We start from the raw sequence: 17,744 nt of genomic DNA on the forward strand, positions 1-17,744 counted from the left end.
GCCCCAAGACCAACAAATAAACAAAGAAAAACACCCAAAGACTACCCAGAGTAGATCTTGGGTCAACCCATATGAATCAAATCCATAAGAGAATTGGAGTGATTTACCATGAGCAATATGTCTTCTGACAACGGTTCTTTTATTGGAAGTTTAGGGAGGACTCCCAGAGTTCTGGTTTATGTAGTAGAAACCACTGTGGTCAAAGGAAAAAAATCTATCAGCCTGGTTAACTTGAAATCATGTTAGTCCTCTGTGAAGGTTTTTCCCCCTTCCATTCTAAGCCAAGTGTCACAGGAAAGGGATTTGGCAGCCTCACGCCAATACTGAATCCTCTGTTCCCCAAACCATCTTGTAGGCCTGCTAAGGGCAACCTAGCCACTTGAGCCCCAGTTCCACCTCCTGCGCTCTGGTGATTAATTAGAGCCCTGACTAGCTTCCAACTGCGATCCTCAGATCCCAGCCTCCCGAGTAAGGGATCCTGTGAAGGATTCCAGTTGAGTCACTGGTGCCTGTCTATTTGCTGCTGTATTTTCGTTCTTGTGGGGCTCCGCTCAATTCCTTTCAGTTCTTTTTTCCCTTCTGGAGGTTGTTCCTCATACCGGGCGTAATACTTAGTACAAGTGGTAACCCCAATGCTGGCCTCACATTACGGCCAGGGTCGGGCCAGGATGACCACCCCTCCCCATAACGTAGTGGCCTCCAAGCGGAAGATCGTTCCCGAGGCAGGCTCGAGACCTCGCGAGACTACGACGGTGCCCGTTGCGGCCCAGACACAGCGCCACGCCTTTCCGGCTTCAGGACGGCCTCCGCTTACCTCAACTCCGGCCTTCCACTCGCGCTCCGCTCTCGGATTGGCTGGCGGAGGCCGGTCAGTTTTTTTTTTTTTCTGGTTCTACAAGTAGTCTTTCTTCTAGCCCCGCCCCCGAAGCCTGCGGATTGGGCGACTGAGTCAGCGGTCACGCGCTTGCGTGGCAGCACCAACGAGCCAATCAGGACCGTGGCGTATTTTACAAACTGGGAAATTAGCAGCAGCCTGAAGCCCAGTAAATCCGGAGTGGGAGGGGGAAAAAAAAAAGAAGCGGAGGCAACCCTGAGAAACTTGAAATCGTTATTTATTTCCCGTCCTCCATTAGAGTTTCCGGAAAGGTGCGACACAGCGATCCTGAAGGGTCTGAGGCTCACAGGGAGGCGAGCTGTTCGAGATGCTGGGGCGAACTGGACAGGCTCGGCCTTTCTCGGGGTGGCGGCCAGAAGAGCGGCCTGGGGGCATTTTAGGCGCATGGGTTTGGGCGGAGGTGAACGTATTAGGGTTGCCAGCACGCATACCCCGGGAATTGGTTGACTTGTATCCCCGATCCTGCCTGCCTTTCTTTGCCCATTTCTATCGTAGCGGTCATGACCACCCTCCAAGCCACAAAGCATCCCCGCCTCCGAGGTGTATCTCCCACCCCGAGCAAGATTCCCATCCGCTCTCAGAGACGTCCGCCTTTCTCCACGGGGAAGCTGGACCAGGAGAACCAGGATCCGAGGGTAAGAGGGATGTGGTAGATGTGGAGATAACAGCAACACATCAGCATTGCACCCCCACGCTGAATACCAGCTTTTCCTCCCCTTCCTTCTCCAGAGCTTGGTGCAGAAGCCTCCACTCGGTATTCAACACTCCTTCGTTGACTCAGCAAGCCCCAGGTTGAAAGCTACTCACCAAACAGAGAAATCACAAAATTTGGTGGGGATTACTCAACCCCGGAACCCCTTGGAGGAGCTCAAGCCCAGCCCTGGGGGACAAAATGTGGGGCCTGGGCCCCCTCCCCAGACAGGTACCTATTGGAGGACTGGAAAGTCAGCCTCTGGAAAGTACACAGGGTGGCATGTGGGCTTTGAACATCCCCTCCTCTCCTGCATACTATATGAGTGCTGTCCCCTACTCCTGGAAAGCTCTCTGCTATAAGAAGCAACCCTCTTCTTTCTACAAAAGCCATCCCTTCTGAAGCTTTTTCCAAATCCACCAGTTAATAGCCAACTGTTTTGTGTTCACCTAATAGTTGGCACTATTTCTTTTATAATGCCTTCAGTCTGTTACTTAATGATAGTACTGGTGCTGAGGCTTGAACTCTACGCAAATACTCTATCCCCGACCTACCTCCCCAGCTCTCCTGCTGCTCCTCTGACCTAGCTTTCCTTCCTCTTCACTACTTCACACTGTCCCACTAAACTTTGCTGAGCCTCCCCGTCCTTTATTTTATTTTTTAGTACCAGCTTGAGCTTGGCCTGAGTGCTGTCCCTTAGCTATTTCTGATCAAGGCTGGGGCCCCACCACTTGACCCACACCTCCACTACCACCCTCCACCCTTTTTTGGACTTTGCTGCCCGGGCTGACTTCAAGCCATATGCCTCAGATCTCAGCCTTCTCAGTAGTTAGAATTACAGGTGTGAGTGACTAGCACTTAGCTTGAAAGCTCTTTTTTTTTTTTTTTTTTGGTCAGTCAGGAGGCTTGAACTCAGGGCCTGAGCACTGTCCTTGGGCTTTCTCAAGGCTCTGCCACTTGAGCCACAGCACCACTTTGGGCTTTTTTTCTATGTACTGAGGAATTGAACCCTGATCTTTGTGCATGCTAGGCCCATTCTACCTCAAGGCCAAACTCCCACACCATGGCTCGATAGCTTCTTGATAGGGATTTAATTTGATGAGCTAGATTCAATTGAATGAGTCTATTTTGCCCACTTCTTCCCCCCACCCATGGTATTGGAGTTTGAACTTGCTAAGCATGGAGTCTGCTACTTGAGTCATAGCTCTAGGTTTGTATGTTCATTCTTGTACCTCAGGGTGACCGAACCAGGGTCTTTGGCCCCTCAGCCTCTCCTGTTCCTGTTCCTTTTCACCTTCTTGTCTCTTCTTCACTTACAGGGGCTCCAGAGGCCATAGAGTTTGTGGCTGACCCTGCAGCCTTGGCCACCATCCTGTCAGGTGAGGGGGTAAAGAGCCATCCCCTGGGGCGCCAGTCTAGTCTGGCTCAAAGAGTTCTGATTCGAGGGAACAAGGGAGGCACCACCCGGAGAGGTCAGGTAATAAGATAGGATGTGAGATCAGGCTGGGTGGGCTAAGGATTTGAGTCATGACATCTTGCTGATAGCCTCTGTTGGGTCCCAGAATGCTCGGGCTTCTGCATACCTAGCCCCCAGAACCCCCATCCACCGACTGGACTCTGCTAGGGCTTCTTGCTTCTCAAGGTTGGAGGGACCAGGACCTCGAGGCCAGCCTTTGTGCCCACAGAGGCTGGAAGCTTTGGTGAGTACCTTGGAAGGGATGATTTTCTGTTTCTGGGAGCTGCTTCTTGGGACAAAGATGGGTCCTGAGAGAAGATACTTCATGATGAATTAAGCAATAATTTTGAGGAATATTAATTTGGTGATGATTCCTGAAAGCTTATCTCTGACTCTGCTTTCATCTCTTACTCTTGTGTATCAGATTCCACCTTCAGGATCTTCCCTTCAGTCTACCCATTCTAGCTTACAGGAACTAAGAAGAGAGACAGGTGCCAGCAGCCGGTAAGGAGAAATGTGGGGGAAAAAGTGAACCAGTGTTTGAAATGGGCCCTCTAGAGCTAGGGTCTTCTGGTAGCTTTAGGAGTCCCATTCTGCCCAGGAGGGAATGGGAAGAAAAAAGAAAACAAGAACAAAAAACACAAACCTATGACTATCCACAATTAAGATCTAAGCCTTCATAGCCTGGCTTCAGTATGACAGAAGTGGGGGGTTCAGAAATGTGAGGTGCTAAGCCAGGAACTGGTGACACATGCTTATAATCCTAGCTACTTAGGAGGCTGAGATGTGAGCATCTCGGTTCAAAGCCAGCCTGGGCAGAAAAGTCCTTGAGACTCTTATCTCTAGTTAACTGCCAGAAAATCGTGACTCTGTAGCTCAAAGTAATAGAGCATTAGTCTTGAGCAAAAGAGCTCGAGGGTTCAAACTGTACAACCAACAAGAACAAAAAAAAAAATGTGAGGTGCGGTGCTGAGAGTTTGGCCTAGTGGTAGAGTGCTTGCCTAGCATGCACGAAGGCCCAGATTCAATTCCTCGGTACCACATACATAGAAAAAAAACTGGATATGGTGCTGTGGCTCAAGTGGTAGAGCTCTGACCTTGAGAAAGCCCAAGGACAGTGCTCAGGCCCTGAGTTCAAGGCCCAGCATTGGGGAAAAAAAAGAAAGGTGTTATTTGTTTGGCTATGAATTCAATTTCTGATTGTTACCACTAGTAGTTATGCAAGTTTACCTTAATTTCTCTAAGCTTTGGTATCTTTATCTGTTAAAGAAAATGTTTGAATCATTACTAGAAATAGTTGTGCAAACTGGGTGTGGTGGCTTACACTTGTGATCCTAGCTTCCTAGCTACTCAGGAGGCTGAGATCTGAGGATCAAGGTTCAAAGCCAGCCCAGGCAGAAAGGACCTGAGACTCTTATCTCCAATTAACCTCTAGAAAATGGGAAGTGGGGCTTGGCTCAAGGGTAGGGTGGTAGCCTTGATCTGAAGAGCTCAGGGACAGTGCTCAGGCCAAGTTCAAACCCTATAACCCACCAAAAAAAAAAGAAAGAAAGAAAGAAAAAGTAAGAAAAGTAGTTATGCAAATGAAATGAGATTTGTAAAGCACTTTAGCATGTGTGCAGCCCATATTGGTGCTTAGGGACTGCTGTTCTCCTTTATTTTCATCAGGACTTCAGTGAAACAGGTCTCAAGATTGCTTCTGAAGACCCCTTTGCAACCTGGTGAGTGTTTGTCTATGAAGAGAGAACAAGAGGTTGCCTGCAGCAGGGAACAAGACAAGAGGAAACCTGGCACCACTGGCCCACACCTGTCATTCTAGCTACTCTGCAGGCTGAGATTTGAGGATCAAAGATCAAAGCCATACCAGGCAGGAAAGTCCATGAGACTCTTCAGCTCCAGTTAACTACTAAGAAGGCCAGAAGTGCAACTGTGGTTCAAGTGGTAGAGTGCCAGTCTTAAACAGAGAAAGCTAAGGGACAATGTCCAGGCCTTGAATTCAAGCCCCATGATTGACACAAAAGACAAAGAAAAAGAAAAACAAGGAGAAACTTAGCAGGCATGAGGAATGGGAACATTGTGAAGCAGTGGGGAGGTAGGGAGGGTGGGGAGGTAGGGAGGCTAGGTCAGAAGGAGCAGAAGAGCTAGGGATATGGATTGGTGGTAAGCATTTATTTAGCATTCAGAGGCCCTGGTTTTGATCCTCAGCACTACAAAGGAAAGAATGAGGGAAGGAGAGAAGTAAATGAGAAAAGGATATGTTTTGGGTAGGCTAGAGGTTGGCCCAATTATATTTGTGTCCCTATTTCTTCTGTCTTCCTGAACGATTGATCTTCTACCCACTGTTCTGTCCCCAGCTCCTAAGAACTATCACTACACCCCCCAGCCCACTCACGGTATTCTGATATCTAAGTGTTTGCTGAGTTAATGTTGGGCTGTCAGGGGATGCTGTCCCCAATGGACAATAGGGGTTGCCCTATGGCAGAATTTGATGGGTGTTCTAGGTATTACTGTGACTTTCCTTTCTCCATTCAGCTTCCTCTCTTTCTGAAGAACATGGAGTTATCCTTCACTCAGATGAAAGAGGAGGAGCCCTCTTGGGTTTGGCCCAGCGAGTACCATTAAAAGAAACACGAGAGATAACACATGCCAGGGTGAGATGGGATCCTTCTGGTATGAGGGTGAGGAGTGGAAATCCCATAGGATGTGGGTGGAGTCAGGTAGTCCTGGGTCTCAGAATATTATTAGGTCTGGGTTTTTCCTGGTTGGGCCCCCTCCAGTATAGGTCTGTGCTCTTGTTTCCCAGTGTGATAAGACTGATATGTATTTATATCACTATCAGGTCAATGATATAAGGACACCTCTGATACTTGTCAGCCAAAAATAACATTCCTTCTGTCCACAAGTATTTATCCACTAGCTTCAAAGTATAAGAATAATTCTAGGGTTGGGAGTTTGGCCTAGTGGTAGAGTGCTTGCCTAGCATGCATGAAGACCCGGGTTCGATTTCTCAGTACCACATACATAGAAAAAGCCAGAAGTGGTGCTGAGGCTCAAGTGGTAGAGCTCTAGCCTTGAGAAAGCCCAGGCCTTGAGCTCAAGACCAGGACTGGCAAAAAAAAACAAAAATAATAATAATAATTCTGGGCTCTAGACATACATATTCTAGAACAGAGAGATAAAAAATTAACACAAGCCAGGTGCTGGTGGCTCACACCTGGCTACTCAGGAAGTTGAGATCTGAGAATCATAGTTTGAAGTTAGCTAGGGCAAGAAAGTCTATGAGACTCATCTCCAATTAACAACCAAAGAAAGCTGGAAGTAGAGCTATGACTCAGTACTAGTATACTAGCTCTGGACAAGAAAGCTCAGGGACAGCAGCCAGGCCCCAAGTTCAAGCCCTGGACAGCACTAAATAAGCAATCACATGTATATAATATATGAGACAACATGTGGTAATATATTCCATGTGAAAATAAATAGCAGGGAACTAGTGGCCCATACTAGCTACTCAGGAAGCTGAGATCCAGAGGATTGAGGTTCAAAGTCAGCTTGGGCAGAAAAGTCCTCAAGACTACATCTGTCAAATAACTAGCAAGACTCCGTCTGAAAATGATGAGCAATAAGGCTACAGGTGTGTCTCAAGTGCTAGCGTGCCAGCAGAGCAAGCAAGCCAAGCAAGTAGCTCTGGCAATAGGTAAATAAGGTAATGAAGGGAAATTGGTAGTGGAGTTGCTAACAGGATGTAATTTGAGTCAGGTGTTCTCACTGAGATTATGTTTAAGTGACAAACAGGAGTTAAGGACATGAGCTGGGCAGATACCTAGTAAAGAACATTCTTGACCAAGAGAGCTGCAGTGCAAAGGGCCCAGGGAGGAGGTGTGTCTTAGTGTGCTATTTGTGGGTGAGCAAGAGACCTGTACAATTGAAGCTAAGTAAGGAGAGGGTAAAAGGTAAGGTTTCAGAAATAACAGGATCAGGTAAGGAGTCATACGCCAGTGTAAGTGCTTGGCTTTCACTTGGAATGTACAGAAAGCCAAGGGGAAAGATAAAGGATTTAACTTGTCTAAGCCAGGCTTCTGTGGCTCATACCTAGCTACTCAGGAGACTGAGATATAAGGATCTGATTCAAAGCCAGCCCAGGGAGGAAAGACAACAAAACTCTTATCTCCAATTAACTATCAAGAAGTACTGTGGCTCAAAGTGGTAGTGTACTAGCCTAGAGCACAAAAGCTCAGGGATAGTGCTCACACAGAGTTTAAGCCCCAGGTCTGGTAAAAAATAAGTAAATAAAAAGAAAGAAAGAGGGGCCGGGAGTTTGGCCTAGTGATGGCGTGCTTGCCTAGCATGCACGAAGACCCGGGTTCGATTCCTCCATTCCTTGGTACCACATATGTAGCAAAAAGCCAGAAGTGGTGCTGAGGCTCAAGTGGTAGAGCTCTAGCCTTGAGAAAGTCCAGGGACAGTGCTCAGGCCCTGAGCCCAAGACCAGGACTGGCAAAAAAAAAAAAGAAAGAAAGAATTACACTGGCTTCTTCTGAAAACAAGGCATAGGAAGGCAAGGAAGGAATAGGTCACTTCTACTTTTCTCCTCTCCTACAGGTCAGTGAAGACTCTCATGTGATGCCCTCCCCTTCCCCTTTGGCTCAGCCTCTACCTGGCCGTGTGGCGCCATCTTCTGTTACCCACCCATCACCCTTTGGACGAGCTCAGCGTGTACCATCTCCTGGCCTCCCAACTCTGGTTTGTATCAGTAACTTCTAGGGGCTGGCAAGGGCAGAACCATCTGGCTCAAGAGCCTGTTGCTAGGTCTAGATTTTATTCCTGCTCAGATGCTTACATCTCTCCCCAGACCCCATATTCATTATTGCGACGTCTTGCTGTTCGACCCAAAGTCCAATTCACTCCCATTCAATCAGTCCCCAGAGTTCAGCAGGTAAGGTGGGGTGGGGTGGGGCAGGGGTAGCTGGCATGGCCACAGCTGAGGAGAAAGGGAGATAGAGGGCAGTTAAGACACAGACAACTCCTGGTCCTCTGTAAATACAGAGTATCATCATTCATTAGGGTCCAGCTACAGGCAGAGGCTTTTTGTGAAGTTGGTCTGTACCCTGGGTGGTGGAAGGGTCCTTCAGGCCTCAGGTGATGAGAGATGACAAGACTGAAAGGGAATTGGTATTCTTCATCCATATCCACCTGTCTAGATCTTTGCCAGTGTAATTCAAAAATGCCCTGGTAATACCTTTGTTGGTGTGGGGAGTTTGACCTAGTGGTAGAGTGCTTGCTTAGCAAGCACAAAGACCTGGGTTTGATTCCTTGGCACCACATACATAGAAAAAAGCTGGAAGGTGGTGCTGTGGCTCAAGCGGTAGAGCTCTAGCCTTGAGAAAAGTCCAAGGACAGTGCTCAGCCCCTGAGTTCAAGCCTTACAACTGGCAAAAATAAATAAATAAATACCTACCTACCTTTGTTTTGTCCTCTTAAAAGCAAAAAAAGTTGGGCACTTCTAATCCTCGCTATTCAGGAGGCTGAGGTCTGCGGATCAAAACCAGCCCAGGCAGGAAAGTTCATGAGACTCTTAGCTCCAATTTAACCATCAGAAAACAGAAGTAGTGCTGTGGCTCAAAATGGTAGAGTACTAGCCTTGAGCAAAAGAGCTCAGGACAGCGCCCAGGCCCTGAGTTTAAGTCCTATGACTAACAAAAAATAAAAGGGCAGGTATGGTTCATTTGCTTGCTGGGGAGGGAAGTGAGACCTTATCCTAAAAGTAACAAGTGGAAAAACAGAGCTGAAGATGTCTATTTGTGGAATTATGGCAGCCTAGCAAGCATGAGGCAAGAAGAGACTGGATTCTATTTAAAGGTGCTTGCCCCTGCTGAGTTCTCACGTCTGTTTCCAGGCCCAATGGTCCAGCGGCCTCTCTCCTCAATCTTGTCTTGAAGAGCCTGCCACACCCTGGGTAAGTATCAGAACCATGTACTATACTTTTGTTTATGGCATGGTCCCACTGGCTTGGAGGCCTAGCAGTTTGAGGGTTTTTTTTTTTTTTCCTTTTTTGTTGGTCATGGAGCTTGAACTCTGGGTCTGGGTGCTGTACCTGAGCTCCACTGCTTAAAGCTTGTGCTCTACCACTTTGACCCACAGCACCACTTCAGTTTTGTGGTCGTTAACTGGAGATAAAAAGTCTCATGGACTTTCCTGCCTTGGCTGGCTTTGAATGGCAATCCTCAGATCTCAGCCTCCTGAGTAGCTAGGATTCTAGGCGTGAGCCACCAGCACCCAGCTTAATTTCAGTTTTTCTATGTATGTGGTACCAAGGAATTGAACCCCAGTTTTCATGCATGCTAGATAAGCATTCTACTAGGCCAAATTCCCAGCCCTCAAAGTTTGTGTTTAAGGCAAGTATGTTGTCTTGAGAAACTATGTTTCACCACCTCTTTATGCTTCCCGGCTGCTTCTCAGGCCCCTTCTCTTCTGAGACAGTAGCCAGGCTAGTCTCAAATTTTCAGCCCTACTACTTCAGGATGGAAGCACTAACAGTGCTGGAATCATAGGTCTGAACCATGCTCTTCTAGAGTGTCTCATTTCTCATGATGGTGAGATTCAGACTGGTCTTCCTGCCTCTCCCTGGCTTCCTCACCTGACCCCCTTTCTCCTATGTGGCAGGAGCAGATTGCTGTACGGTTGTTTGACCAGGACGGTTATGTCAGGATGCAGGAGAGATCTGGTTACCCAACTATAGCAAGTCCTTCTGGACCAAATCCCAATCAAAACCCCAACCTCCAAGAACTAAAGATGCAGGTGGGTCTTTGGGGGCCGCAGCTTTGAAGCTTGCTGGAGGGTGAGAGGATTGCAGTTAGGGAAGCTGGGAGGACACAAGGAATATGGGAAGAGGGCCGTGTGGCTAGACCATGTGGACTCACAGTGATGTCACACTGGGTACTCTCTCCTACCACAGCGCATCAGTATCCTGCAGCAGCTGTTGCGACAGGAGGTGGAGGGACTAGCAATGAGCAAGTGTGTTCCTCTAAATGGAGGCTCCTCTCTGGACATGGTTGAACTTCAGCCGGTACTGACTGAGATTTCTAAAACTCTGAATGCCCCAGACCATAATTCTGGGAAATCCTGTCTTCCTGGGCTGTCAAAACACTCTGAGCTGCCAGAGCCCTGCATTCCAGAGGAGTATGAGGAACCACAGCCCTTTTCTGGAGCAGAAGCTGAAGTGGCACAGCTTTGCCCTCCACCAGACCCAGGGCCCCCAGAGTGTTGCTGCAGGATTGGGCCAGAGGCATCAGAGTTTTCCTCCCAAGAACAGCCTTGTACTTCACTACTGCCTGAACTCCTTCAGTCTAGTCCCCATGAGCAACAGCCTGGACTTCCAGAGGCCTGCCCTAGGCTAGAGCAGGGGGCATCGGTAGCCTACTACTCCCTGGAACCCAGAAGCCCAGATTCCAGCCTGTGGCTCCGCTGCAATCAGGGGACACCGGCTACCACCAGCCTGACTTTCTCTTCCCAACGCCCACTCTGCGCCAGCCCCCCTATCCAGTCACTTCAGTCTCAGAAACCCCCAACAGGTCAGGCAGGTAAGGAGGTGTCTGGGAAGGAGTTTGAAGGAAGGAGATCTTGTCAATGGGAGCAATTGCCTGGACTATGCCAGGTGATGCCATCCCACCAGCCCTAGGCCTGGCCCTCAGAAAGAAGGGAGGAGCTAGTTGGGCACCAATGATTCACCCCTGCTATCCTAGCTATCCAGGATCACAGTTCAAAGCCAGCCTGGCAGGAAAGTCATGAGACTCTTATTTCCAGTTAACCATGAAAAAGCAAGAAATGGGGGCTGGGAGTTTAACCTAGTGGTAGAGTGCTTGCCTAGCATGTACCAAGACCCAGGCTTGATTCTTTGGTACTATATACAAAGAAAAAAGCTGGAAGTGTGCTGTGGTTCAAGTGGTAGAACACTAGCCTTGAGAAAAGTCCAAGGACAGTGCTCAGGTCCTGAGTTCAAGCACTACAACTGGCAAAAAAAAAAAAAAAAAAAAAAAGACATAGCCAGGGGCAGTGGCCCACACCTATAATCCTAGCTACTCAGGAGGCTGAGATCTGAGGATCAAGTTTCAAAGCCAGACTGGGCACATAAGGACCTGAGATTCTTATCTCCAGTTAATCTCTAGAAAATGGGAAGTGGGGCTTGGCTCAAGGGTAGTGCAGTAGCCTTGAGTTGAAGAGCTCAGGGACAGAGTCCAGGCCTAGTTCAGGCCCATGACCCACAAAAAAAAAAAAGCAAGAAATGGAGCTGTGGCTCAAGTGGCAGAGCACTAGCTTTAAGCAAGAAAGCTCAGAGACAGTGCTCAGGCTGAATATAAGCCTCAAAACCAACACACACACACAAAGGAGAGATCACTCTTGGTTGGGGGAGGGGAAAGAGCAGTACAGGGTGGTAGGCTGACAACAGAAAGACTCCAGAGCCCACTCTAAACTCTTCATGGCTCGCCTTCAGCTCCCAGCAGTCTGGCTCCTCGAACCCTGGCCCTGAGGCAGCGCCTCAAAGCCTGTCTCACTGCCATTCACCATTCGCATGAGGCCCGCCTGGATGATGAGTGTGCCTTCTACACCAGCCGAAACCCTCCCCCTGGCACCACTCGGGTCTGCACCAATCCTGTGGCCCAGTTGCTTGAATGGCAAGAAGCCCTGGTGAGTTGCTAATATCCAGCCAGACCCTGTCTGCACAGCTAGCCTATGGAAAGTGGGGGGTATAGTGGTGGCACTAACCACAGCTCCTTCAGTGAGTGCTAACAGTGACTGATCTCTCTCTCTAGCGTTTTATTCCAGTTGGTTCTACAGCCCCTCAAGACTCTACATCATGAAGCTCCGGCCTTCATCTGCTCCTGCCCTTCTGAGCTCACCTTTTCCTTCTAGCCCTTATTTATTGTTGGACTACCAGTAGAACTCAGTGTTAACACCCTTTTAACTTTTAATAAAGTTTCTAAAATATCACCTGTTCAGTTAGTGAGTTGACTGTCCAAATAGGTCAGCCATTACTGTTGTTGCTCCTCCATTTGTCCACATGGTGGCAGTGTGCCACAAGTTAGAGGCCTGTGGATTCTCTGGCTCAACCTGAGTAGCTGTTCTGCAGAAAGGAAATCTTCCCACAGTGTCCGGCCCACCTTCTCAGCAAGCTCTTGAGTGTTTGGGGGGGGAGGGAAAGGTAAGATGCTAATGACAATTGTGGAACCTCTCTCAGTCTTGAGATAAGTCCTTTTTTCAAAAGCCATCAATTACTCCCTCATCTCCCAGAGCTCCTCTGCTAGAACTGTTAGGAGTGGTGTGTACCAATTGGCTGGGGCAGCAAGATTGCATAAGCTGAGAAGTTAGAGGACAGCCTTAGTAACATAGCAACGCTTAACATAGCAACACTTAACTAACTAAATAAATGAGGGCCTGGCTTAATGGTAGAATACTCCCCTAGCATGCACAAAGTCCCGAGTTCGATTCCTCGGTACCATATACACAGAAAAGCCAGAATTTGTGCTGTGACTCAAGTGGTAGAGTGCTAGCCTTGAGAAAGCCCAAGGACAGTGCCCAGGCCCTGAGTTCAAGCCCCAAGGCTGGCAGAAAAAAAAAAAAGATGAAGATGAAACTTGGTATGGTGGCTTACATCTGTAATCCTAGCTAGTCAGAAAGCTGAGGTCTAAGGATCACAGTTCAAAGACAGTCCAACCAGGAAAGTCTGTGAGACTCATCTCCAATTAAACTTCAAAAGCTAGAAGTGAAGCTGTGGCTCACGTGGTAAAGTGCCAGCCTTGAGCAAAAAGAAGCTCAAGCCAGCCCTCAGGCACTGAGTTCAAGCCCCCTCCCCCCAAAAAAAATCCACTAATTTCTTCTTCTTTCTCTAGTATGTAGGAGGGCAGGGAACAGATTGAAAACCTTTGGAATCTTACTGTGTGGCTTGCCTAGAGACGAAGGCTTGGTTGGCTCTCCTAAAACTGCTATTTTCCCCTTTCTTCCCACAGCAGAGCAGGAGCCTGGGCTGCCCTGCTTCCTCAGAGGCAGCCTTGCCAGGAATAATCTGTTACCCCTTGTGCAAACAGAATGGGATTTCTTTCAGGGTGTTGGAGAGGGTCACTTTTCTTCCAATCTGTACACCATGCATCAAGCTAAACAGCCACACACAAATCCCCCAACCTCAATTTATTGGAAGAGGCAACAGTAGCTGTAGCCCAAGGACTTAGCCTGGAGAAGGGAGAGGGGAGACTGTACAGAATGAGCTTTAAATGCTAGGAAAGAATTCACCAATTCTTCCAGTTCATAGGAAAGTTGCCAGGCTGGAGCCTTAAAATGAAGATGAAGAAGGGAGATGAGACAAAGTTGTCTTGGTCCTGACTGGGGATATCCTATCCTAACATCTCTCACCTAGATGGGCTGCTCTGAATTTCTGTTCTTTCACTCAAGCTGCCAGGGACCAAGACCTCGGCACCCCCTCTGGTTTGGTTTTCACTGTAGCTCACGTGGCTGCAGATGATCCCTTCCTACGTTGGACTGATTCCCAAACATAACCTTGATCGCCCCCAAATCCAGCCATTTAAGCCACCTCCCAGAGCTGGAGGCTCCGCCCCATCACCAGGTTCTTACAAGCGGCGGGGTGGGACCTGGTGGTGGTAGGTGAAGATGGAAGTGAAGGGGCCAGGAGGGCGTGGGGGAAGGTGCCCGGCTCAGTCCGGGTAAATGATGAAGCCCGAGAAGGTGCTGTACTTGTTGGTGTTGCCTCCGTGCACCTTCCCGCCGTCCAGCTTGATGAAGACCTCGTCACCCACATCCAGATGCAGAATCACGCTGTTGCTGGCATAGTCGTAGTTCTGGTCCGCGTCCTGAGCAATGGCGCTGGCCCGAACCTAGGCGAGAAAAAAAAGCGATGTGCTCAGAACTCTGCTCAGAGCTGGGGTGGAAGGGTCGGTTCTGGGGGTCCCCGCATGGTGACGGGGGCAGCGGGCTGTAGGTGCTGGGGAGCAAGTCTGAGAAGGAAGGGGATCTCGGAGCTTCGCTGACCGCCATTCACTAGCTGAGCGCCTCGGGCACAAGGCAGGCTTTCTCCGGGCTCAAGCCTCAATTTGAATGATAAAGTATATGTTGGAGAGGATGGAAGGGAAATAACCCGGCCTATCCCAAGAGGCTGGTAGGATTGAAAGGTATGTGGAATGTATTTAAAACAGTGGTTTGCCTTACAGAAACCGTTATACAGGGGTTATTATTACTGCTCCCACTTTAAAAATATTAGCCTCTAGGATGCTTTTTAAGATGCTGTGCCCACTTAGCCTTCCATGTAAATTCCAAATGTGCATTTGCTTTCCTAGGAGCTGGAGCATCAATGTGTCTGTGGGTGTGCCACTGGGTGCAGGCCTGCTGTGTCCTGGCCTCTGAGGTGTCCATTTCTCTGCAGAGTGATAGCTAATGCCTTCTGTGGGAACCCAAAGATCTGCCTTTCTTTTTGGCCTCTCCTTTGGCACTTGCCTCAGGCTGCCAGCTCCCCTCCCCAATCCCCCCTCTTTCTGTCCCACCGGGCTGGTTATTAACTCATTAATTATTCATCATTATTTTAATCATTATTTACCATCCCCAAGGCCGCAGTGACTGCACTGTGGAATACAGAGTGGGAGCTATCTGCCACCCCCCCCCTCAGAAATCAACACACTCTAAATACACACTTGTCTGCTCCCCTTCCCCCACACCCTGTGTATATCAACTACACCTACTCAACCTACTGGGTGCCATATACAGAAAAATACTGCTGCTCTATTCACATCTTCCCGCTCTGTACACACACACACACACACACACACACACACACACACACACCTCTTTACACAGGATCTCAAACCCACACAGATCCACCCTCACTCCCTATCGTTGGGCTGCTAGGAAGGTCCTGTGGGAAAAGACCCCAAAACATGTGCAGGAGACAGTTATGCAGCAGTGTCCTGAGAGCATGCAAGTGCTGCAATGGTAGCCAGGCCCAAGGCTTAGAGAGCCCCAAGACTAGATCTCCTTTCTGAGGTCACCACTCACCTCCAGCTTCCTTCAGTTTGCACTTCTGACAGCTCCCTCCATCCTAGCCTCAGGCCTCTGCCCAGCTATTCTCATCTCCAGACTGGATCAGATAAGATTTTTTTTTAAAGAGCTTCCTCCCCCCACCCCACCTCCAAGCCAAGGGTACAATAACTCTGATTCTGCCTTCAGGAACAGCAAGCAGCAGAACCTGGAAGCTGAGATTGCTAGTGAGGATGTGGGGCCTGCAATCAGCCCAAGCCCCACGTTGTCCTCATCTCTACCTCCTTCTTCCAAACCCACCACCTAGTTGTTCTCACACTAACCACTTAGTTCCTCTGCTTGAGCTCAGTATTTATTATTTGAGCATCAGTATTATCCAAGGGCAAGGTCCAGCCTACGCCTGGCCCAAGGATCTGGAAATAAAATGGCACTGGTGAGTGGGTACTTAAGGATGCTCTTTCTTTCTTTCTTTCCACCTTGAAAATCTAAGTTGAAAGACCCTACAACCAAACAGCAGCACCACCGCCGGATGACTAAAACACAAGTTCCATTCTAATCCCAAAGAACCAGATTCTGGGTGACTCTCCCCATTCTAGGCTGGGAAATCAAGGCCAGAAGCCTGAACCTCTCCCCCTAAAATGGGCAACCCTAGACAGAGTGAGGGGGGAAAGCCAATTGGTAGGGTGAGACACCAAAGACTTCTGGTGTGGATGTCTGTAAGTGGAAATGGAGTGGAAATCTCTACCGCAGAGATATAAGCTTTGAGTCCCTTGTTACAATACTGATTTCTAACACTCCCAGGGAGCCCCTGGGCAGAGTAACGTTCTTTCTCTGATCCCCAATTCCTCCTTGACTAAACAAAAGAGGTATGAGCTCTTAATGGCTTGGAGTTCCTGAATTTCCTGGCACTGCTTGCAGGAAAGAGGTGAGTTGTGGCATGAGGGCAAAGGAGATTTATGACACTACCAGTCGGGTGGATTAGGAGAGGAGCGGCGGAGGGGCACCTCACCTGTCCATTCTTCATCAAATCGGCCCACATACTGGTGCCATCGCCGCCACGCATAAGCACATGGTAAGCGAAGAAGTAGACGCCCGGCATGGGACAGGTGAACTTGCCGCTGGCCGCCTCGTAAGCGTTGCCCACGTTGGTCACCACGTCGTCAAAGCGCAGCACCTCATACCCCTCGTGCGGCTTCCGCAAGCCGGCGTAGAAGGCAATTCGGGGCACGTAGCCCGCGGGGGGAGCGGCCCCTCCCGGGCCTGGGCCGGGAGGACCCGGGGGGCCTGGCCTACCCGGCTCTCCGGGGGGCCCTCTGGGACCCGGAGGTCCTGGGGGTCCTCTCAGACCCGCCTTCCCGCGCCGGCCCACCTCCCCCTTGGCGCCTGGTGGGAAGGGAGGCGCGGAAGCAGGCGCACCGTCGGGGCCCGGGCCTCGGGGCCCGTGCGGGTCACAGACCATGCGGCAGCGCCCCAGCATCTCGTAGTGCGCCGGGCCGCGGGAACTGTGCACCAGCAGCGGGATGGCCACCAGCAACAGAAGCACCATGGCCACCCCGACGGCCGCGCCCGCCACCCGCTTGCGGCGGCTCAGCCGCGACGCGGCCAGGGCCAGCAAATCCTCCTCACTTTTGGGCGCAATGGCGACGGGAGGCCCGGGACTCTCCGCGGGCCCAGAAGAGGGAGGAGGGGGGCCCGGCTGGCGCCTGGGTCTGGATTCCCTCTCCCACCCACCTCCGACGGGCCTCCCGGCCTCCACCGGCTCCCTCCCTCCGCAGCTGTGCGAGGGGGGTTTCCCCAAGCCTTCCGTCAAGGCAGGGGTCCCTGTGCCCCCCACCCCCTCACCCTGCGAGTTGGACCCAGGCACAGATCCCACAGTTGAAAACCCCCGTAGTCTTCAATTACCCTCCGGTGCAGTCCTAAGGATCCGATGGGGCGGTGAGATCCGCCGCTTCGTGGACGGCTGATTTCTTACAAGTCTAGGACGCTTGCTCTCCAGACAGCTGCTTTCCCGGGATCCTGGGCGGCGGTGGGAGGAGGCTCGCTCGGGGCTGGAGCGCGGCGGGGGTGGGGAGGGGGGAGACTGTTGCTGGGCTCCGGACGTCCCAGGCTCTGAGCTGCGGGTGGCGTCCACTGGACGCGACCTCCTCCGAGGGTTTGCTCTCAAGCTAGCTCTTGGGAAGCGCTTCCCGCCTTCCTTTCTCTGCCTGGGCGGCAGCCCTTGCTGGAGCCCTGCCCTGGCGCCTATCTCCCCTGCAAGCTCGCTCTGGATCTCCGCGTCCCCTAACCTTCCTCCCCGGGGCGGCAGTGCGGGTGGTGTGGGGAGCCGCGCGCGGCGGGAGTCACTATAAGCGGCCGGAGGCAGAGCGACCCCTGGCGCCCAGAGGGGGAAGCGCGGGGGCGGGGCGGGCAGCGGCTCTCCACCCCGCCCCCCCACGCCACTCCCAGCGGAGCCCGGGGCCTCCTCGCCGGTTCCCGGGGCTCCGCAGCGATCCCCGGCCTGCACCCCATAGCTCTAGTGTCACCCTCAATCCAGAGTTTTGCATTCTTAGAAGCTGGAAAGAGTGCTGGGATAAGCATGGGTCATGCTACGAGCACACAGAGAAGACGGAGGTGAATTACAGAGCTAAAAAATAAAAATACAAGGGGTGGGGGGATGAGGGACTCGCAAA

At 50.6% G+C, this 17,744-nt stretch overlaps 2 protein-coding genes across 3 annotated transcripts; one reads left to right on the forward strand and one right to left on the reverse strand.

Moving 5' to 3' along the window:
• The first annotated feature begins 980 nt into the window (after positions 1 to 980).
• Positions 981 to 12,022, forward strand: Troap (trophinin associated protein). Of its 2 annotated transcripts, XM_090325223.1 has the most exons (15): positions 981 to 1,146; positions 1,391 to 1,530; positions 1,625 to 1,817; positions 2,906 to 3,063; positions 3,149 to 3,286; positions 3,467 to 3,546; positions 4,711 to 4,763; positions 5,575 to 5,693; positions 7,642 to 7,782; positions 7,892 to 7,975; positions 8,936 to 8,995; positions 9,703 to 9,837; positions 9,995 to 10,619; positions 11,531 to 11,724; positions 11,850 to 12,022. In XM_090325223.1, exons 2-15 carry the CDS (start codon positions 1,396 to 1,398, stop codon positions 11,895 to 11,897), a joined length of 2,163 nt encoding a protein of 720 aa, XP_090181349.1. In that variant the 5' UTR covers positions 981 to 1,146; positions 1,391 to 1,395; the 3' UTR covers positions 11,898 to 12,022. The 2 variants fall into 2 exon arrangements, with proteins under 2 accessions (XP_090181349.1, XP_090181355.1); XM_090325229.1 differs by lacking the exon at positions 7,892 to 7,975.
• A 1,236-nt stretch (positions 12,023 to 13,258) lies between these two features.
• On the reverse strand, positions 13,259 to 17,447 carry C1ql4 (complement C1q like 4). Its single transcript, XM_090355725.1, has 2 exons — positions 16,085 to 17,447; positions 13,259 to 13,922 (listed from the first exon to the last, which is right to left on the reverse strand). The coding sequence occupies exons 1-2, from the start codon at positions 16,619 to 16,621 to the stop codon at positions 13,743 to 13,745; spliced, it is 717 nt and encodes a 238-aa protein (XP_090211851.1). The 5' UTR covers positions 16,622 to 17,447; the 3' UTR covers positions 13,259 to 13,742.
• Between the last annotated feature and the right edge of the window lie 297 nt (positions 17,448 to 17,744).

This window comes from Megascapheus bottae, chromosome 2, assembly GCF_031878675.1.
Source record: "Megascapheus bottae isolate mThoBot1 chromosome 2, mThoBot2.hap1, whole genome shotgun sequence".
NCBI classification, from domain to species: Eukaryota; Metazoa; Chordata; class Mammalia; order Rodentia; family Geomyidae; genus Megascapheus; species Megascapheus bottae.

Excerpts from the sequence above, each read along its gene's own strand:
- C1ql4 (XM_090355725.1), bottom strand. The coding sequence starts at position 16,621 with ATGGTGCTTCTGTTGCTGGTGGCCATCCCGCTGCTGGTGCACAGTTCC. Across the intron at positions 13,923-16,084 it reads ATTTGATGAAGAATGGACAG|GTTCGGGCCAGCGCCATTGC; the intron begins GTGAGGTGCCCC and ends TTTCTCGCCTAG.
- Troap (XM_090325223.1), top strand. The coding sequence starts at position 1,396 with ATGACCACCCTCCAAGCCACAAAGCATCCCCGCCTCCGAGGTGTATCT. Across the intron at positions 4,764-5,574 it reads GAAGACCCCTTTGCAACCTG|CTTCCTCTCTTTCTGAAGAA; the intron begins GTGAGTGTTTGT and ends TTCTCCATTCAG. Across the intron at positions 10,620-11,530 it reads ACCCCCAACAGGTCAGGCAG|CTCCCAGCAGTCTGGCTCCT; the intron begins GTAAGGAGGTGT and ends GCTCGCCTTCAG.